The sequence below is a fragment of the Carassius carassius genome, chromosome 27 (assembly GCF_963082965.1).
Source record: "Carassius carassius chromosome 27, fCarCar2.1, whole genome shotgun sequence".
Classification (NCBI taxonomy): domain Eukaryota; kingdom Metazoa; phylum Chordata; class Actinopteri; order Cypriniformes; family Cyprinidae; genus Carassius; species Carassius carassius.
Genome location: NC_081781.1, coordinates 24037114 through 24060233, shown reverse-complemented (window position 1 = coordinate 24060233; position 23120 = coordinate 24037114). Strand labels below are relative to the sequence as shown.

The 23120-nt window shown below is 44.4% G+C and overlaps 1 protein-coding gene across 1 annotated transcript in view; it reads right to left on the bottom strand.

Annotated features, from left to right (window-relative positions):
• LOC132107051 (exostosin-1) overlaps nucleotides 1-23120 on the bottom strand; it is a 333524-nt gene that overhangs the window by 40814 nt on the left and 269590 nt on the right. The window contains exons 5-7 of the mRNA XM_059513195.1: nucleotides 21798-21917; nucleotides 6879-7011; nucleotides 2581-2699 (exon numbers count right to left, since the gene is read on the bottom strand). Coding sequence (XP_059369178.1) covers nucleotides 2581-2699; nucleotides 6879-7011; nucleotides 21798-21917 — 372 coding nt within the window. The remainder of the gene's footprint in view (nucleotides 1-2580; nucleotides 2700-6878; nucleotides 7012-21797; nucleotides 21918-23120) is intronic.

Genomic DNA, 23120 nt, shown 5'->3' with positions numbered 1-23120 from the left:
CTACAAGTGCACATAAAAATCTGTTCATATAAGAATCACGATTCTGTCTTTTACCGATTCTAATGGACTCACAAATTTCAAAACCAATGTTCTAAAGCAGGTATGTTCAGACGCGCTCTAGAAGGGCTTTAGCCAATCACAACATATTGAGCCAGCTGACCAATCTCAGCCCATCGCTTATTTCTGAGGGAGGGGCTTCATAATAACAGGAAATAAATTGATGCGTTTGTCAGAGAAGGGACAGATCGGTGTGGAATAAAGGAAAAATAAGGCATTTATTTTTAAACAAAGCATGAACACATGCTAGACTGCACCCCATAAAAACAATCAAGTCTAGAAGAAAAACAGTCAACCATCCCTTTAAGATGTTTAAAAGTGAATATTAAGATCCTTTTGAATGTAAATAATCGTTTTATTTGACCATCTAAAAGTTACCTTGTTACCATAACAGATGCACAGCAGACATGCTCTTCTGAGATGAGAGAAAATAGATAATTTGTGTTCCAGTGATATATCAAAATACTTGTGAATCTTGAATAAAAGCTTTATAAACAATACAGTTTGTTGTGTTTGTTTAAATACAGTAATTGATTGATTCAATGCACAAACCCGATTCCAAAAAAGTTGGGACATTGTACAAATTGTGAATAAAAACAGAATGCAATAATGTGGAAGATTCAAATATCAATATTTTATTCAGAATACAACATAGATGACATATCAAATGTTTAAACTGAGAAAATGTTTAATTTTAAGGGAAAAATAAGTTGATTTTAAATTTCATGGCATTAACAAATCTCAAAAAAGTTGGGACAAGGCCATGTTTACCACTGTGTGACATCCCCTCTTCTTTTTTAACAGTCTGCAAACGTCTGGGGACTGAGGAGACAAGTTGCTCAAGTTTAGGAATAGGAATGTTGTCCCATTCTTGTCTAATACAGGCTTCTAGTTGCTCAACTGTCTTAGGTCTTCTTTGTCACATCTTCGTCTTTATGATGCACCAAATGTTTTCTATGAGTGAAAGATCTGGACTGCAGGCTGGCCATTTCAGTACCCGGATCCTTCTTCTACGCAGCCATAATGTTGTAATTGATGCCTTATGTGGTCTGGCATTGTCATGTTGGAAAATGCAAGGTCTTCCCTGAAAGAGACGACACCTGGATGGGAGCATATGTTGTTCTAGAACTTGGATATACCTTTCAGCATTGATGGTGCCTTTCCAGATGTGTAAGCTGCCCATGCCACACACACTCATGCAACCCCATACCATCAGAGATGCAGGCTTCTGAACTGAGCGCTGATAACATCTTGGGTTGTCCTTGTCCTCTTTAGTCCGGATGACATGGCATCCCAGTTTTCCAAAAAGAACTTCAAACCTTGATTCGTCGGACCACAGAACAGTTTTCCACTTTGCCACAGGCCATTTTAAATGAGCCTTGGCCCAGAGAAAATGCCTGCGCTTCTGGATCATGTTTAGATATGGCTTCTTTTTTGACCTATAGAGTTTTAGCCGGCAACGGTGAATGGCACGGTGGATTGTGTTCACGACAATGTTTTCTGGAAGTATTCCTGAGCCCATGTTGTGATTTCCAGTACAGTAGCATTCCTGTATGTGATGCAATGCCGTCTAATGGCCTGAAGATAACGGGCATCCAGTAAGGTTTTCTGGCCTTGACCCTTACGCACAGAGATTGTTCCAGATTCTCAGAATATTTGGATGATATTATGTACTGTAGATGATGATAACTTCAAACTCTTTGTAATTTTTCTCTGAGAAACTCCTTTCTGAAAATGCTCCACTATTTTTTGCCGCAGCATTGGGGGAATTGGTGATCCTCTGCCCATCTTGACTTTTGAGAGACACTGCCACACTGGGAGGCTCGTTTTGCTATATGCATGTGTTGTGATGATTTGCAGCGCGTTTCGTTATATGCATGTGTTGTGATGATTTGCTGTGCATTTCGTTATATGCATGTGTTGTGATGATTTGCAGCGCGTTTATATATATTTATATAAAATATAAGTTTATTAGATTTGTAAATGATTCCATTCCTTTTTTACTCACAATTTGTACAGTGTCCCAACTTTTTTGGAATCGGGTTTGTAGTTGATAGTTAAACGACTATACAATATTCAAGCTTTCGTCACCAACGTCAGATTCTCTCTGTCAGGTCTGTTACCTCTGTCAGATGATTATTTTAACAATATTTCATTATGATACTTTTTATTTGTTAAAGGAATTGTTGGTCACATGCAAGAATGTAATCTGTCTGCTAACATACATACCTGTATATAGAGCACACTGTTTTGTCCCACTTCTCAAGAATCAGTGAGGTTAGAAACCACTTGAGAATGAGTATTGTAATTTATTCTTATTTTTTTAACCAGTGATACATCTCATTTGTGATTTAATATAGCCAGTTGTTCTGGACACCGATAAAGCAAGAACTCTAACCATCAGTGTGACCTACAGCAAAAAATCATTGGCAGCGTGAATGGTCCTTAACCTGATACACAGTTGCAGTATAGATAATAATGGAAGCATTGTCATTGTGTCTCATTATTGGCTCATATTCTCACCTGCGCACAAAACTTGGACTTGGCAACCGCATGGATCAGTTTGAATATGGGCTGCTGTTGGGACTGTAGAGGTGTGACTGCTTGAATGACAGCTGTAAACTCCTGAGACGGACTCTTACCTGCAGAAATCACAAACGTGGACAGCAGAAATGACTTTAGTGCTGTAAAAGTCTATCATTAGTCTGTATTTGCTGGTGAATTTCTTCACTTAAATCATGAAGCACATAAAAATGCAGTTTTCGCACACTGCGAACGTCAGATTAGCCTTTATGAAATCAGTCTTCAGCGGCGTCAGCCTCCGGTGTGTAACATCTCTCTGCATTTGTATCAGTTTGCTTTATGGCAGCCGTTCAAAGAGAGCACCTGTTTATCTTTGTTCCTCTGCAGGGATTCGCTTCATTTATCTACGTTTGCGACTGCGACTCCAGAAAGCCGACAGCTACATTAAGTCTCTATTACATCACAATAAAGGTTACTACAAAGAAACAAAAGAGAACAAGAGAGGATAAAACTAGTAAAATGAACTGATCAAAGCTGTGAAACTTTTCTGGTTAGGCCGTAAAACAAACGAGAAGTTCATAATATATCACAGTGACAGTAATTACGCTTAGCCAGAACATCTATTATCCCTATTTCCTCTCTGCAGGGATTCAGACTCTATAAAAATGAACAAAACAAGAACACGCTACCACACGCACAGTGTGAAACATGTGAATAAACAGGCCACACACTCAGACCACACAGAAACAAACCACACACATATACAAACCATCCACTAATAGTGGTCACATCTGAAAGTACAGTCATTCATAAGAGGTCATTTGGTTCACAGTTGAAACACACACACACACACACACACACACACACACACACACACACACACACACACACACACACACACACACACACACATTTGATTATTTTATTTGGAATGACAAATACTAATTAGAACAACAGCATCCAAATATTCACAAAGAGCCTATTATGTTTCACCTGACAATAAAGACAATGCAAGTTGCAACCACATTCAAAAAATAGGCTATGGATAAAGGTGACATCGTCTTTTCCAAACATGCAGACTGCCTATGATTGCTGACACAGAACAATATCTGGCTGTTTGCTTAGAGGTCTTTTTACTCAGTCCAGCAATCTGCAAGCCTCTGACACATAATCTGTGCACATGTCCCAAGCTACCAAAAATAAGAATAATCAGTTTGATCCTGTAACCACACACTGCCAAAGCATTTGTTAATGACTGATACTTTAACATTTTCTCAGAAAAGCACAAATCCATGTAAAGATCAAAACAACAGCCCACTTCCAGAATCAGAATGTTCTTAGAAAGTTCATTTATGACTACGATGTCTGGAGTGTTTGGGTATTCCCTGAGAACACTTCTAAGAGAGCTTATATTATTATCATTCAAGTTTAAAAACCAGCTAATTTTAACAGTTTTGTTTGTATGTATTGCACTTTGTCCAGATACTTTGCGCAGTTATGTTTACGATGCGATCATGACGCGCGATGAGACAGCATGTTGGTAATGACGTTCACCTCTCTTGATACTATGAGGACGTCATCGGCAAAAGCCTGAACTGGGTTTGGAGATGTAATTCCAGGCGGGGCAAGGAGACATAGCCATTTCAGCCAGTGGTTTAAGGCCAGTATGAAGTTCACAGCGCTCCAGGGACATCCCGTCTTAATCCCAACTTCAAGTTTAATCGGTTTCGTTAGTTGATGTACGCAAATCACTTGTAAAAAGGAATTGTCATATACATTCTTGACTATATGTATGTACTGTTCCGGCAGTTTTATTTCCTCAAGGGAATGAAGCATTACGCTTTGTGGTAAAGAGCCAAACGCGTCTCGAAAATCGAGAAATACCGCATAGAAACGGGAGGATTCATGTTTAAAATCATCGATGGCAGTCTTCAAACAGAATACATGCTCATTCATTCCCTGCCTCTCTATGTATGTTTTTTGTTTTGTTGACAATGTTCCTGATTCCACCAGCCACGGTAAAATTCGGCATAAAACACACTTCATAAATACCTTGTATATAGTGGGGAGCAGTGATATATCTCTCCAGGTGGAGGGATCTTCTGGAATGTTATTCTTTTTGGGGATCCTATATATAATAGCTCCCTTCCAAGAATCGGGAACTTTCCGGTTAATTAAACAGACATTAAAAATCTGAGTTAATGTCTTTATTGAAAATAGTTTTGTTGCCTTGAGCACTTCATAAGTCACACCATCTGCGCCACATGCTTTGTTGTTCGAGAGACTACAAAGCACGCTTGAGATCTCCTCTGCAGTGAAGTCCGAAGTAACGGGGGCATCTTTCGGGTCCTCCAGGTCAAGAGGACCTAGATTTATCCATTCAGTGAGCGTCTCTGAGTCGGGCCTCGGTGAGAGTGCTTTACAGAGGGGGAATTTCCGAAGGATTCTTACGGTGTATTTTAGCAAAGGTATTCCTAATGGTCTCCCATCTCTGTGAGTCGCTGTATAAGATCCATTTCTGTAGTATACTCCAGATAAGATGGTTATAAGTTTAGTCCAGTAACGCGGGTTAGTTCCAGTGAATTGTATTGTTTGTCTGTCATTAATTACTTTAACATCCAGGGTTTTCCTGAACTCTCTCTCCTGTGCCTGAGAGCACATCCACTCTTGGTCAGAAAGTGGGCAATTGTACTGTTCAAAGTTTGCCCAGGTGGTATACAAATGTTTACTTTCAGGACAAACATTTGTCGGGTCATGGATTCGCCATCCGATGTTTTGGATTTTACCGCTTTTTAAAGCAGCTTTGTATGTAAACTTCAAGGTTGAAACCAAGCACATTGCGATTAGTCCTGATAATAACATAACTGCCTCTTTTCTGCGTTTTCGCCGGCAGCTACGACGGGTGTAGATGTTACATTTTTAGTGCAGCGGAACCGCGTGTGAACCTGCCACACACACACACACACACAGACGCGCGCACACACACACACACACACACACACACACACACACACACGCGCGCGCGCGCACACACACACACACACACAGATGCGCACACACACAAACTGGTTTGCATTTTTTGGGGGGGACTCTCCATAGGCGTACTGGTTTATATACTGTACAAACCTCATTTTCTATCTCCCTACACCTAAGCCTACACCTTTCAGGAAACTTTCTGCTATTTAAGATTTTCAATACACTCCATTCTGTCTGATTTATATGCAACAACAAAATTTACTGGTATTACTATACTTGTGGGGACATTTGGTAGACATTTGGTCTACAAAAATCGACTATTTTTCTTAGCAGACAAGAATATTTGATAAAAATGAACTAACCCTCAGGCCATCCAATATGTAGATGTGAAGTTTCTTCATCTTAACATATTTGGAGAAATCTAGCATCACATCACTTCACATCAGTGGAGTGAATGGGTGCCGTCAGAATGAGATTCCAAAAAGGAGCATTGTTGAGTCCCCACGTTCATTTGCAAATGGTGCTTGAAGTAATGCTAAATTTGCCCACATCTGTTCCGATAAAGAAACAAAACTATTCTACATCCTAGATGGCCCGAGGGAAGTTTTTGGGTGACATTTTTTGGGTGAGCTATTCCTTTAGTATCTTGCATGTTCAGAACAATAAAAAAAAGAGAAAAAATTCAAAACAAACCAGAAGATTTGAAGAAGAGCTGTGTACAACAGAACCTAATTATGTATGCAAGCCACAACATCTAAAATATTTTCAAATGACTGTTTCAAGGAAGACAGGGACACAGCAAGCAATCGGTGGAATCCACTGGTCATGTTGGATGATTTCTCATTGCCTAATAAACAGCATGTATCACAGGTAGCTGGATTTATAGCGTTGCCCTGGCTGAGCGAAACACGCTGTATATCACGCCACACTGAAGTTCTCTCAAGTTATGGCCACGGACAGGGAATCTAAACTGCCCTGTCATCAAAATTATGGAAAGTGAGACTAACAACGCCTGTGACAGCAGAGTATAGACCATCTATCACTCCTGCAACACTGATTTACTGCTGACATGTGAAGCCCAGGGACAAATCCGCTACAGACCCCTATATGCGCATGCAAACACACAGGCTGGGTTTAGGTAGGGAAATGGCCGACATATATGTTCACGATCCACTACACACACACACTGCTTGGAGGGAACCAACATCTATCTGAGTTATGATTTCATTTTCACTGCAACAAAGTTTTACGGCATTGAGCTGAAGGTGGTGTAGAGATGCACACACACACACACTCACACACACACACACTCACACACTCACCGAGTGTTGAGTAGTAGAAGGGGAAGAGAGTGAGGTCGCTGGAGAACTCAGGAAGTGCGTAGAGTCCTCCAGGCAAAGAATTCCACATCAACCTGCTCCGGGACATATGTGTTTGTATCCTGTCATGGATAATCTGTGAAAACAATACATATCAATATTATTTACAGTCACAATTAGCATTATGGGTGCTGTGTTGAACTAATCATAAAAAAATACTGATTGTGAGTGTTCTCAATGTGTCAAAATTTTCTGTTTGTGCTTAAATGAATACATGACATTCATTAACTGCATGAGTTGTATAAACGTAGAACATTTCTGCCATATGAACATTACTTTGACACAGTCACCTCTGATAAACAGATCACTCTTAATTGCAATGTACTGTAGAAAAATGTATTTGCTTAAAGCTGCTTTGAAATGGGACCGTGAAAAGCTTTATTCAAATAAATGTGAATTGAATTTAATGTTTTAAACCTTGGAATCACAGGCATTTTAATTCCAATAAATACATAAAAACAAACTGATGAGTTAAGTTTAAACAGTCAGCGCTTTTAAATAAGTTCGGAAAGTCTATATATCTATACTTTAATATATTTATTTCCTTTCTAAAATGGTTAAGAAATACATTTAATAGGCTACAACTTAATTTAATGGTAATTAAGAAATAGACTATTGTTCATTGTTAATTAACATTTGTTAAATGCAGTTAAATGGTAAAAAAATATATTGGTACTAGTGGAAAATAACATTAAACAAGTATTGTTTATTGTTAGTTCAAGATGTCTAATACATTTACAACGCAAAAAAAATGTTACAGTATTGTAAAGTATAGAAAAAAGTATTGTAAAGTGAAAAATTATAGATAGATAGATAAATAGATAGATAGATAGATAGATAGATAGATAAAAACACATACAATTACCCCCAAAACAGCTTTAATTTTGCTTATGATTATGCCAAAAAACAAAACAAAAAAAAAATCAACTTGGCAAACTCTATCAGTCTTTGAAGGCAATGCATAAACAATATTCTCAACAGTATGCACACATGCCTAATAACTCAAATTAAACACATTAATCTTGTTTAATTACAACACTAATTAATCACAATCTGCCTTACCCCCATCACAAGTGGGTGTGAGAGATCTTAAACCAAAAATAACCTGTAAAAACAAGCACACGAGCATGCACGCACACACTTTTATGTCCTGAGTCCTCTTCTGGGCTTGATTGGTTCTGTCTCTCCCGAGCCTAGAAATGCACAGGCCAATTAGAATCAACTACAATCTAATTAGAGAACCTTCATGCCAGTGTGTTTGTGTATCTCTGCACATTTACATGTTTTAACGTGCTGTACGTGAAGTATAGTGATTTTGTCAGATCCTTGCAGCAAGCGAAGCATCTCATTGCTCTGTGGAGCAGGGAAATCCACTCAATGTGGCATATGTTCTAGAGAAAGTGGGAGTCTACGGAGAGGGCATTTAATCTGTGTTTGAAAACATAGCATGTATTCCTGCAAGCACACACACAAACACACACCACACATGCACAAGTGTTAAAAGAGTGTTGAAAGGTATAATACATTATTATTTTCATGTTTGAATCACAAGGTATCATTGGTCATGTGATCTCAACATGGCACCCTTCTCCCATCCTCTATGTTGAATAAAATGCTTTTCTAATCCATTAATATAAGTCAATGGCCTTATTCACATCACACAATTGTCTGAAGTGGAAATCATTTCTTTAAAAGTAAATAATTTTAATGAGGAAAATTTTTATTATTTATTTATTTATGAGTGAGTGGGTGAGTGAGTGAGTGAGTAAATGAGTGAGCAAACTGGAGAAATGCTCTTTTCATTGTCTTTGTATCTTTCTGTCATTTGTCTTTGATATGAAGAACTACGGTTCAGTTAGAAGGAGGGCAAATCCAGACTCTGGGCTCGAAATTTCACACACCGTTATTCTGTTCAAAACGTTCAGAGCGGAACAGAAGTAGGGATTAGGATAGCTCTGGAAAGAGACCAGCCTCCGGAGATGCAAAAACGCACCATGGAAAAGAGTTTGTTCAGTGACAGGAAACATATTTGTCACAGGTCGGAGCGGACCACAGATGTCGTGAGTCATGCCCCTCCCTAGTTTCCACCTCGAGGAGGTCCCAAGAACACCCCAATGACCAGACACACGAGAGACGGTAAGTAAGTATTAAAACAGCTTTATTAAATTACTAAAAAAGGTATAGGGAAGGGAGGGGGGAGGGAGGCTAAAATCCAACTCTCCAATTGGGGGAGTATCAGTCTTGAGTCTCTTAGACTCCGTCACGGGAGATCTCGGTAAGTCCTTCACTCCTCTTTCCTTCTGGCTATGTGATGACAATCAGCTTATTCACAAGTGCCCCTTTGTTCTAGCTTGCAGGACAGCTGCCCGGGGCCCTCTCCTTTTCCTGGACACATCAGATACAAGTGGTAAGTATTTAGAGTTTGAATGCACGGTGGATACCTGCTGCTTCCCATGGCAAACTCCAAGGCGGCCCAGCGGGTTGGACTCCCAGTCGTCCAGATGCTGGTTGAGCTGCACAATGGCTGTCGGGACCCGACTGAGACCGTACTGGTAAGTGTACGGGAGGTGTTTGCGGTTTCTGTATCCTGAGTAACGGGTCGACGTGCAGGTAGACACTTCAAAGGGACCTGCTAGATCTGCACAAGAACATACAAGTAAGTATGACAGGACTGGACATGGACGGTGGACAGAGGGGCCACTGGCTCTTTGCTCGGGGCACAGGTAAGTCTGTAGGAAAGACAACTGAGGCTTCACTTGGGCATACAGGCGAACGTACAACACAATATGCTGGCTTTAGCTTTGGGCATAGGGTAAGTACATCAAAGGTAGCTGGGACTTCACTCTGGGCATACAGGCGAAGGTACAACACAATATGCTGGCTTTAGCTTTAGGCATAAGGTAAGTACATCAAATGTAACTAGGGCTTCACTGGGGCATACAGGCGAGTGTACAACACAATATGCTGGCTTTAGCTTTGGGCATAAGGTAAGTACATCAAAGGTAGCTGGGACTTCACTCTGGGCATACAGGCGAAGGTACAACACAATATGCTGGCTTTAGCTTTAGGCATAAGGTAAGTACATCAAAGGCAGCTGGGACTTCACTCTGGGCATTCAGGCGAATGTACAACACAATATGCTGGCTTTGGCTTTTACTTCCCACTATATCCACACTGTTCTTACTTGAATTTGTTTCCCACCTCCGTTACGTGGGGTAGAAGGGTCAGGATGTCATCGATGGCCTCTAATTAGAGATGTTGTCTTCTTCGCCCGCCTCAGTACTCACTTCCTCCACAGGATTTCGTCGGGCCTGAAAGGGTGGTTTTTGACGACACAAATACAGCACAACACTGCAATTTTCAAGTGTATACACTCACAGCAAAGGACAAAGGCTCACCCACTGCACTCCACACACTCTTGGTGAATTTAGGGTCAAACCCCCCGTCTGACCAAAGACTCGTCCTGGAAATTGTGAGAACACTGATGCAAAGAATATTCAGATTTAAACGTCGCCGCCACGACACCCCAACGTCTTCTCTCACTCCTGGTCCCGGCTCACCCACAATCCTCCTCCACGGTGGGGCCGCTCACTTACTATGCCAAAAACTCACAAAAAGGCTCACAGATAGTTCACTCCAGATAATTATGCTGCTGTACGATGGTTTGGAGTACTCACACCGTTCAACACGAGGTCTCTTTTCCCTCTTCTTTCCAGCTCCTGGATACTTCTCCTGCTGCCACGTGACCTGTCCAAAAAGGCCTCCTTCAACGATATTTCCGGTGAGTCTTCCTCTTCTCAACCACTCAGAATTCGTTACACATGTCCATAGAGCATTTCACAGTTAGATAGACTTCCCAATATACTCAGCCCGGTTTCTGTTTCTGCCAAACCCTTGTCTCCGTCTTTGCCCAGCCAACAATATTCCTCCGCCTTCTTTCCACTGCCCTTGCCCAAACACTCCAACTCACTCGCCATATCGGCTGGAATAAACAACACCTCTCTGCAGTTTCTGAGGCCCTCTTTATACTCCTCCCTCTCTCCACACTGCCCAATCCGCGATCGCCCCGTTCATCTAACCACCTGCGATCAATGAAACTCTAATTTCCTTCCCCGGAGTTCCCGGAAGTAACCGGTGTTTGAGGATTATGGTCCGGGCAGAAACCAATCTCCGTTCTTTTAGTTCCGCCCTTACAAAGTCACTCCGTGACATCTTGTTAACTCAGTCTCAGAATGTGTGACACAGGGTTATATACACTCACCTAAAGGATTATTAGGAACACCTGTTCAATTTCTCATTAATGCAATCTAATCAACCAATCACATGACAGTTGCTTCAATGCATTTAGGGATGTGGTCCTGGTCGAGACAATCTCCTGAACTCCAAACTGAATGTCAGAATGGGAAAGAAAGGTGATTTAAGCAATTTTGAGCGTGGCATGGTTGCTGGTGCCAGACGGGCCGGTCTGAGTATTTCACAATATGCTCAGTTACTGGGATTTTCGCGCACAACCATTTCTAGGGTTTACAAAGAATGGTGTGAAAAGGGAAAAACATCCAGTATGCGGCAGTCCTGTGGGCGAAAATGCCTTGTTGATGCTAGAGGTCAGAGGAGGATGGGCCGACTGATTCAAGCTGATAGAAGAGCAACTTTGATTGAAATAACCACTCGTTACAACCGAGGTATGCAGCAAAGCATTTGTGAAGCCACAACACGCACAACCTTGAGGCGGATGGGCTACAACAGCAGAAGACCCCACCGGGTACCACTCATCTCCACTACAAATAGAAAAAAAGAGGCTACATTTTGCACGAGCTCACAAAAATTGGACAGTTGAAGACAGAAAAAACTTTGCCTGGTCTGATGAGTCTCTATTTCTGTTGAGACATTCAGATGGTAGAGTCAGAATTTGGCGTAAACAGAATGAGATCATGGATCCATCATGCCTTGTTACCACTGTGCAGGCTGGTGGTGGTGGTGTAATGGTGTGGGGGATGTTTTCTTGGCACACTTTAGGCCCCTTAGTGCCAATTGGGCATCGTTTAAATGCCACGGCCTACCTGAGCATTGTTTCTGACCATGTCCATCCCTTTATGACCACCATGTACCCATCCTCTGATGGCTACTTCCAGCAGGATAATGCACCATGTCACAAAGCTCGAATCATTTCAAATTGGTTTCTTGAACATGACAATGAGTTCACTGTACTAAAATTGGCCCCCATAGTCACCAGATCTCAACCCAATAGAGCATCTTTGGGATGTGGTGGAACAGGAGCTTCGTGCCCCCGTTATATATATATTTTTTCTCAGTAAGTATATTTATGCTTTTGAATTTGGTGCTGTTGACTTGACATTTTCACCAGATGTTGGTAACAACCCAAGCAAATCATACATACAAAGAAAACATAACACATAAGTTCAGAAATTAAGTTCTGTGTAATTAAATGGAGACACAGGGAAAAATTAACATTAACATTAGTTGGTTCAGTCCCAACACCTACAGTACCAGGATGATGAAGATGAAACAAGGGTGGACATTTCAGCAAGACAAAGATCCCAAACCCAGCCAAGGAAACGTACTCGGTTACTAACGTAACCTCGGTTCTCTCTAGAAGAGGGAACGAGTACTGCGTCTTAGCTAAGACGCTACGGGAAAAGTCTCTTTTCACGAAATACTGAAGCAAAAAATTATCCTTAATTTTGAATTTTTGTAAAGCGCATTTGCAGCAGTACACAGCCATAGGCGAGACGGCTCGCTCGCTCATTGGCTGCTCTGCGGCAAGTGCACAGCCTATCGAGCGCAGGTTGATGTAATATCAGACCAATAAGGGCGCTTCGCACCCTTCACGCCACTTCCCGCCGAAACGGGTGTGGCCCAACCCTATAAAAGGAGCTCGAAAAGGCTGACTCACCTGATTTATTTCATCGCCGAAGCGAACCAGAGTGAATCGTACGCACGGCAGAGAACGCAGTACTCGTTCCCTCTTCTAGAGAGAACCGAGGTTACGTAAGTAACCGAGTACGTTCTCTTACGAGAGTTCTCTCGTACTGCATCTTAGCTAAGACGCTACGGGAACCCCATGTAAAACGCCATGCGCGCAGGGATCACACACCAATAAACCTGAAGCAACGCCCAGGATTTACAGTGCACAGTCACCCGAGGGACTCACAGAGAGCCCAGGACAGGAGAGGGGGGGAGCCCTCCGTCCCATATCTAGCAGCACCCGTAGATGCGGCAATACAATCATCACACAGTCGAGGCAAGGCCTGACCAATGTGGCAATGCGGGACTTACGCAATACTGCCCATATAACAGTCGGCAGCGCATAACGCTCACGAACCCAGAATTCCCATCAGGGCCCTGATTCGGCTATACCGACAGCAGCCTTGCTTGCAAGGCGGGAACCTCCAGGTTATAGAACCTGATAAATGTAGACGGCGAGGCCCAACCTGCCGCCATACATATATCCTGCAAGGAGATCCCAGTAGACCACGCCCACGATGAGGCGACGCCCCTCGTGGAGTGGGCACTGAAGACCCCTGGAAGCGTAAGCCAATGCTATGGCTTCAACTATCCATCTGGATAGAGTCTGTCTCGAAACAGTCATTCCCTTGGAACATCCACTGAACGAGACAAACAGCTGCTCAGTCTGTCGAAAGACAGCGGAGCGAGACACATAAGCTCTTAAAACCCTAACAGGGCAAAGAAGACTCGAATCTCCATCCTCTCCTGACACCGACAGGGCAGACAGGGCAATAACCTGAGCCCGAAACGGCGTGTTGAGGGACTTTGGCACATAACCGTGCCTAGGTTTGAGTATGACCCTTGAGTCATTAGGCCCAAACTCCAAGCACGACTGGCTCACGAGAGCGCGTGCAGGTCACCCACACGCTTCACTGAAGCGAGAGCCAACAAGAATACCATCTTGAACGACAGATGCTGGAGGCTAATCAATTGGATAGGCTCAAAAGGGGGACCCTTCATGGCCTCCAAAACCGCCGCGAGGTCCCATATAGGGACTGACGGAGGTCTGGGAGGATTCAGCCTCCTAGCTCCTCTAAGGAAGCGGATGACCAAATCGTTCCTTCCTATTGACTGACCGAGCGCTGTTTCAGAAAACGCTGCGATGGCCGCCACATAAACTTTGAGCGTGGATGGGGCACTGCCCTTATCCAACAGCTCTTGTAGGAAGGAGAGAACCTCCGTCACCTCACAACTAAGGGGTGAACATCCCCAAGCTGTACACCAGCTGGAGAACACCGACCACTTCGAGGCATACAGCCGTCGTGTCGACGGAGCTCTAGCCTGAGTGATGGTATTTAGCACTCCCACTGAGAGATCAGCGGGTAACCGTTGAGCGCCCACACATGGAGGGACCACAACTCCGGTTGAGGGTGCCAAATCGAGCCCCTGGCCTGCGAGAGGAGGTCCCTCCTCAAAGGCACTGGCCACAGGGCGATGTCTGCTAACCGCATCAAATCTGGGAATCATGGTTGTTTCTTCCAAAAAGGTGCTACAAGCAGTATTGAACATCTCGTTTCTCTCACCCGTTCTATCACCTGCGGAAGGAGGGAGACGGGAGGGAAAGCATAAAGTGGGCAGCACGGCCATCTCCGTGACATCGCGCTTTCGTTCTTGGAAAAGAACGCGGGGCAGTGAGCGTTTTCGTGGGACGCGAAGAGGTGCACCTCCGCCCTGCCAAATCTCTCCCACAACAGCCGGACTGTTTGCGGGTGTAGAGACCCTTTCGCCCTTGGGAATGTTGTTTCTGGACAGCCTGACTGGACCCAGATTCTGTAGCCCAGGCACATGAACTGCCCTCAGCGAGCGCAAGTTGGGCTGAGCCCAAACCAGGAGGCGTTCCGTCAGCCTGTAAAGGTTTCGGGACCCGAGACAGCCCTGGTGATTTATGTAGGACACCACAGACATGTTGTCCAAACGGACTAAGACGTGGCGGCCCTTGATTCGGGGACAAAAGCGCGTCAGCGCGTTCTCCACTGCCAGCATTTCCAGACAGTTGATATGTTGGAGTTTTTCTCGTTCTGACCACAGGCAAAAGGACGGTCTGCCCTCGAGCAGCGCTCCCCATCCCAAAGTGGAGGCGTCCGTCGACACCATCTTCACTTTCGAGGAAGTCCCCAGGTTTACACCTGATTGGTACCAGTCGTTTGCTGTCCAGGGTTTCAGGGCTGTAACGCAGCCCTGATTGACCTTGAGACGCAGTCGACCAGGTACCCGCGCTTTCAGCCAGAACTGCAGGGGGCGCATGCAGAGCAGGCCCAACTGCAGAACCGGAGATGCTGAGGCCATGAGACCCAGCATCCTCTGACATTCTCTGAGCGAAACGGTCGCGCCGCAGCGGAGAGAACTCGCCGCGCGCTGAATGCCCAACGAGCGCTGTGGTGACAGCCGCGCCATCATGGAACGTGAGTCCAGAGCTAAACCCAAAACAGTATCATCTGACTGGGGTTCAGTGACTCTTCGTCCAGTTGACACTGAGACCGAGTTTCTCGAGGTGATCGAGTAAAACGGCCCTGTGCTCCACGAGCTCCGCTCGTGAATGAGCCAGAATCAGCCAGTCATCCAAATAGTTCAGCACTCTCATGCCTCTGAGTCTGAGAGGAGCGAGCGCTGCGTCCATGCACCTCGTAAACGTACGAGGAGCTACGGACCAGCCGAACGGCAGGACTGTAAACTGGTAGGCCTGGCCCTCGAAGGCGAATCTCAAATACCGCCTGTGACTTGATGCCATCTGTATTTGAAAATACGCGTCCTCCAGATCTATTGACATGAACCAGTCTCCTCTGCGAATATGCGCGAGGAGCTTCCTGGTCGTAAGCATTCTGAAACTGCGTTCCACCAATGCCTTGTTCAGCTGTCTTAGATCCAGTATGGGCCTGAGACCCCCGTCTCTCTTGGGCACTAGAAAGTATCTGCTGTACAGCCCCCCCTTGCTTTGAGCTTGAGACACAGGGTCTACAGCCCCTCTGCTCAACAGTTTTGATATTTCGGCCCGAAGTATGCGTGCTACTTCTGTTTTGACCGTGGTTTCGACGCGCGCTAAAGAGCGCGGAGGGCGTCGAAAAAACTGTAGCGAGTAGCCTCTCCTTATAATGCCTAGCACCCAATCCGAAACCCCTGGAAGCGCTGAACATGCATCTGCATGAATGGCTAAGGGCTGGATGCGAATCGCGCTCTGTTGACTGGGCAACGGCGGCGCTTCGGTGTGCTGTAACATGGGCGTTACGCCTGTGGCATTTGAGGCGGGGAGCGCGCTGATCACAGCGGGCAGATCGCTCCTCCTCGACCCCGTCCCGGCGCTTAACCGATTGAGGGATGGCTGAGTGGGTCCCGTGGGACTCGTGATGTCTGTGAGTAACTGTGGGCTGCAAGTGTGCACATTTACTCCTTTCAACTCGCTGTCTGCCTGGGCAGAGCGTACGTGCACGGGTTTCGTTTTTACAGAAACCACATGACGCGTGTGACATAGTGATTGTGGGCACTGAGGAGTGGGCACGTTTACTATGCAGTGCGCGTGATCGACTTGAGTCGCTTTTATGGGCGCGAGCCCTGTGTGAAGGGCTGTGCTTATATGTGGAGATGGGCATTGAGCAGTGGGCATCGTCACTACATTTATAGCACCATCGGCCGTGGACGGACGAACGTGCACGGGTTTCGTTTTTACAGAAACCACATGACGCGTGTGACATAGTGATTGTGGGCACTGAGGAGTGGGCACGTTTACTTTGCAGTGCGCGCGATCGACTTGAGTCGCTTTTATTGGCGCGTGCCCTGTGTGAAGGGCTGTGCTTATATGTGGAGATGGGCACTGAGCAGCGGGCATCGTCACTACATTTATAGCACCATCGGCCGTGGCTGGGACACCAGAAATTACACCTCTTTTGGGAAATTACTGGGTAGCCATGATAACGGTTTTTGTGTGCAGGCAAGCGGGCAACCGTACAGGCTTGCACATTGCAAAAGACGCTGAAACAGTCACAATCCCTGGAACTGAAACAGTGGCGCGCTTAGGTGAGAGTTCGGCCGCGGCGATTCGTACACCGGCGCTTTCCTAGGATGGCTTCGGGGCTCCCGGCCTCACCATAATCCTCTGCCGCGGTCCCCGCGGCGCAGGGCGACGGCCAGTAGAGCGAGAACGGGGGTCTCGAGCTGCGTTGCTGAAGCTGTTGTGATAACGGCTTTTGTGTGCAGGCAAGCGGGCAACTGTGCAGGCTTGCGCGTTGCAGAAAACGCTGAGACAGTCACAATTCCTGGAACTGAAACAGCGGCGCGCTTGGGTGAGAGCTCGGCCACAGCGGAACTCGTACACCGGCGCTTCGATGAAGCAGCCATCGTGTGCAGTGCAGACGCAGCCTGCTCAGCAGCAGAAAGATTCGCGCGAGCAGAGGTGACGTCATGCAGCAGGCTTTAGATGGCAACACCGCTTTCGTCCGCCGTCCAGCAGAGGGCGGACAAAGGTGCGTCGCTATCACCTGTTCCACCGGCGGAAGTGACTGGTAGTTCCTGTTTTTAGCATCATCCAGTGTGGAGAATGCTAGTGAGACAGACGAATGAGTTCGCGCGGAATATGGAGCGTTCCAAGCCTTTGCCACCTCTTTGTGAAGCTCAGGAAGAAATGAGGCGGGCTTTGAGAAGTACGCTCATCCGAAAGGAAACTACCATCCAGCCGGGAACGAGAGGGGGGGGGCGCTGGTGCAGACCACTCGAGGCCGAGACTCGTCGCGGCCAGCGTGAGCACTCGCCTCGGCTCCTTCTCGATGTCAGCTCGTTTGCTGGGCTTCTGAGCAGAAGCACGAGATCCTCGGAGCTCGCCCAGCCCTCACTGCCCGAAGCTAGCAGAGTGCGGCGCCTCAGCGCAGCGGAGAATGCAGGCTCAGAGAAAAAGGCCAAGCGAGTCCTCAGAGTCACCATGGCAACAGCTCGCAGTGAGGGCATCCGCCGTCAGCGAGCGCGAGCGCTGCATGATCTTCACCCAGGCAGGAGACACAGATGACGTACCGGTCTCCCTCGCTGAGTGGGGCTCTGACGAGCCGCAAGAAGGCATCTTAAAAAAGACGCAAGCTCTTTTACGATTGTGTGTCGCAGGGCGAACACACACACATGCATAAAGAACAGTTGGATATAACAGAATTGAAAGGATATGTGCAGCAGGAACGGCAGTGGAAGGCGGCGAAGGCCAGCAGCTTCAGAAGTAGCTCGTCCCGCTGAGATGCCTATCAGACGGCGCTTGCTTCCTCCGTGATCCAGCGATGTGTGAGCTTCGCTGAAGAGATGAAAAATCAGGCGAGTCAGCCTTTTCGAGCTCCTTTTATAGGGTTGGGCCACACCCGTTTCGGCGGGAAGTGGCATGAAGGGCGCGAAGCGCCCTTATTGGTCAGATATTGCATCAACCTGCGCTCGATAGGCTGTGCACTTGCCGCAGAGCAGCCAATGAGCGAGCGAGCCGTCTCGCCTATGGCTGTGTACTGCTGCAAATGCGCTTAAAGATGCATTTAAATTGTTTTTATTATTTATTGTTATATTATAAACATGAATAAATTAAACCATTTTACATATAGTCAGTTTATTTATAATATAATATGTGATGTAAATAATGTGTAAATAATGTGATATGAATAAAAAAATAATAATAATATGTTAATAATCATCATGAATAATAATTTATTTATTTAATTAAATGTTCTTCATTTGATTAAAGTGCCAATCCTGGGCCTCCATAGCCAGGAGCATGAAACAAACCAAAATTTCACTTCAATCTGAAGTAATGTTTATATTTTTGTCATTGTAATTTTAATGCATTTTTGGTAAATTACAATTTAAAGACAGGTTTGATATTGTTTTGTGTATTTTTTTAAAATCTTTTTATATAGCAAAAACCAGTTTAATGTCAGCTGTTTTACTGTACACAGTTTTTGAAATTACAGCGGTATCTCTGTTTCTGATCACTGTGGTGATATTGGTGAAGTTGGCAGAAATACTGCTCCCCTCTGTCTGTTTCCTGAACACATTTATAGTCAAGTCATATTTCTGGCAGTGACGTCTGGCAGTTCTCAGTCTGGTCCTGTTATTAAAAGACCGTCCTGTTATTATTGTCCGACACCTTCCTGAGATGAAGAGATACAGAAACCCAGCACAAAGTTTCCATTCCATCCAGCTGACCGAAGCTGGCCTGTACCCTGGGAGAAACTTCTCAAAGAGACATGTGAGGGAGTGAGTGAGTGAGTGTGTGAGGGAATGTTTGTGTAAATCCTTCTGCATTTTTATGTGTGTTGGAGAGGTCTGGAAAAGACCAAGTGCGTTTGATCATGGCAGGTATCATCTTCTTATGTGTGACAGCAACTCATGATGAAAGCTTTTGAAGAAAATAGAAGATGTCAGAGAGGGAGAGAGATGGAGAGAACAAGAAAATGAGTGAGTGTGTGTGAGAGAGAGAGATAGAGACAAAACAAAGCACGTGCCAAGAAAAAGACACATAATCAGCATTAACTATTATAACTAAATTACTTATATGGATTATATATGATGAAGGACAATACTGAGTGGGAATTCGGCAGGATTTTATAGAAGTGGTATGGTGCCAATTAAATTAGAAAAGACTGGGAAAAAGTAATATTTCAAAATTTCAGTGTGCAATGTCATTTTTGAGATTTGTCTTTTTTACATTTATATTATAAACAATTTTTACACTACATGCCTGTTAGGTTCACCATATGGCTTAACTTTAGAACTTTAAGTGGAACTATAACCATAAAGTAAAAAAAAAAAATCTGAGAGAATAGCTCAAAACAAATACAACATTGAGTGTCATGCTCTTGGACTCATTATGTTGTGTTTTCTCATCCTGTGTTTATAAGCCCATGTCCATTCAGTTCATGTTTGTCGGAGATTGTACGACTCGTGTTTTCTGTGCTCCTGTCTGCCCCGTGTATTCCTGTGGATTATTGAGTTAAAAGAAGATTGTTCAGTGCATTCCTGGTTTCCACGTTAATTGTTCCTCGACTTTACACATAGTGTGACAGAATCTCCGACCAGAAACAGTTAAGATTGCTTGTCTCCCCTCCATTTTGTGTTTGTGTTTTTTCTATAAGTGTTTTTTTTTCCATAGTGCGCTCATGCATTCCTTCCTTCGCCTTGAATTCCTCCTCCTCCTGCTGGAACAGGGAGGCAAATCTCTTGAGGTAAAGGTACATACTAGACAGTTCCTGTTGTTAGCTCACATCACCAGCTACCAGGACTATGATGTAAGCCTGAATGCAAAGTGCAGAGCGCTGTCGTCTGAAGATGGTCCTCGGGAGGAATTTGCCGCCTTCGTGGAGTGGACACTGGCGAGAAATGACCCACAACCCAGTCAACCATCTCCCCGATGTGCGGAGCGCATGCCCGAGCCCACCATGACCAACGAGCCATCGCTAGAGAGAGCAACAGAGCTGAGGATCACCATGGAGCCAGAGGCCATGACATCAGTCCTGGTGTGTGAGCCAGCAACACCGCCTGCCATGAGGGAGAAAGCCACGGACTGTATGAGCGCAGAGAGGAGCTCTGCCTCCTGCACCGTGGCTGAGGCTGAGCTGAATATGGAGTGGCAAAAGGGCCAAAACAAGGAGGATGATCTCATTGACTGGGAATCTGATCTGGAGATCGAACTGCCCCCTCTTTTCTCTCCGTTGTCTCCGCTGGTCATGTCCAGCCCTCCTTTGTCCATGGTTCCCTCGTCCAGCCCTGATGGGGCTTCTGATTCTCCAGTGCCTGCTTCTAGAAAGTGTCCTCCAGTGCCCGCTCCTAGAAAATGCCTGCCCTCCCACCCACTCCAGCCTCCTCCATTTCTGTCATCTGGCAGCCCCTCTGCTTGCCATCAGCCCACCATCATTGCACTGCCAGCCCTGTGGGTCTCCCATCCTCCAGCGTCACCATGGTTGGAATCTCCCTCACCTCCGCCTCCAGCCTCCGAGGCCTGGACTCCGCATCGGCCCGTTGACCCGTCAGCTCCACCATTGCACTTAGCTCCCTCCTCTCCATCATGGCTCGGCAGTCCACAAGCTCATCATCCTGCGCCTCGAGACTTCAATCCTCTGGCTCCTTCATCCCCTCGGCTCCAACTTCCAGGTCCTCCCCATCACCCTGGCTCTCCATCGCTGCCTCCGACCCTCCTCCTTGGTCCCCCCACCCCCCGTTGTTCTACAGTGCAAGGGAGCCCCTGGACTCATTTATGTCTCATTTTGTTCTGTGTCATGTTGATTGTGTCATTCCTAGCACCTGTATTTTCTCAATCATCCTGTGTTTATAAGCCCATGTTCATGTTTGTCAGAGATTGTATGTCTACCTTTTGTGTTTCCTGTGCTCCTGTCTTCTCTGTGGATTCCTGTGGATTACTGAATTAAAAGAACATTGTTCTGTGCATTCCTGTTTCCTCGTTCCTCGCTCCTCGACTTACACATAGTGTGACAATGAGAAACAAAATCATTGGAACAATGATTCTTTTCCAGCCAATCAAAATGCTCACATAAAAATAACATTATTGCCTTCTGATGTGAACACAAATACAGTTATTATCCGTTATGTTTTTGGTGTTGACACGCCTTAAGAAAGAGTTAAAAGGGTTGTTTCACACAAAAAACTAAAATTCTTTAATCAGAATATCTTGTTTTGTGAAAATCATATTTATTTTTCTATTTTTCATAAATGGTGGTATTTTGATTGAATTTCATTTTGGGTGAACTATCCCTTTAAGTGCTAAAAAAAAAATGCTGCCAGCTGCTGGCAGTCACTCATTCACACATTTCCCCCAGTATGACTCATTTGGACGCAGTGCATCTCTGTCTACTTTAAGTGCAGACTAACCTCTAATGTGGTTAAGACTATCTTTGTGACAGAGGAGAAGTAGGCGTCCCACAGGAACTGAGTCTGCTGCCGCAGTGCCAGGATTCTGTCTGATCCCACAGACCTGGTGATAGATGGAACCTGAGAGAGAGAGAGAGAGAGAGAGAGAGAGAGATTCTGTGGATATTAGCAGTTTGTTCAACAGTCCAATCTTTGAGCTCCCTCTAATTCCCCCCAACTTAATCTATTTCCTTAATATGTTTAGTCTTTTATAAAGATTGTACAAGCAATGCAGGAGTTAGGCTCTCTCAATAGTTTATATCTGTCCTGTGTTTCAATAACATCTTCAATTACACTGTGACAGATTAATAAAACAATCCCATCTGAAATATGACAGACAAACTGATGATGTTGATGTAATGCATACTACCTTACACATAATTAGAATATCATCAAAAAGTTAATTTATTTAATTAATTACATTCAAAACGTGAAACTTGTATATTCATTCATTACACACAGACTGATATATTTCAAATGTTTATTTCTTTTAATTTTGATGATTAACTGACATCTAAGGAAAATCCCAAATTCAGTATCTCAGAAAATTAGAATATTGTGAAAAGGTTCAATATTAAAGACACCTGGTGCCACACTCTAATCAGCTAATTAACTCAACAGTCTCTCAGTCTAGTTCTGTATGCTACACAATCATGGGGAACACTGCTGACTTGACAGTTTTCTGAGATACTGAATTTGGGATTTTGCTTAGTTGTCAGTTATAATCATTAAAATTAAAAGAAATAAACATTTGAAATATATCAGCCTGTGTGTAATGAATGAATATAATATAAAAGTTTCACTTTTTGAATGAAATTAGTGAAATAAATCAACTTTTTGATGATATTCTAATTATATGACCAGCACCTGTATTTTAATTTGTGCTGCCTACAGGTCCTACAATGGAATCTAAGCCCCAGAGTCATGACATTTTCTCAGTTCTCTCCAGGATAAAAGTGCTTATTCCGCTTCGAAACTGTGGTGGCATTTGAACACTAATATGTCAAAGAGATGTAACACAAAACAACCATTAATAAACTTCCCATATTAAAAGAAATGCAACATAACTTTTCATGTTATACACAAAAGGTTTTCAAACTAAGGTTCTGGGACTCCATGGGGCTTTAAAATTGTTTTAACACAACATATTTTAACACATCAACCAAATTTTTATGTTATTATCTTTTTTTTTATTTTTCTGGACAGAAACCATGACACATTATTATTTTTTAAACAGTATAAGTAATAAATGAACAGATCTTTTTTTTTTTTGTTCTATCAGTC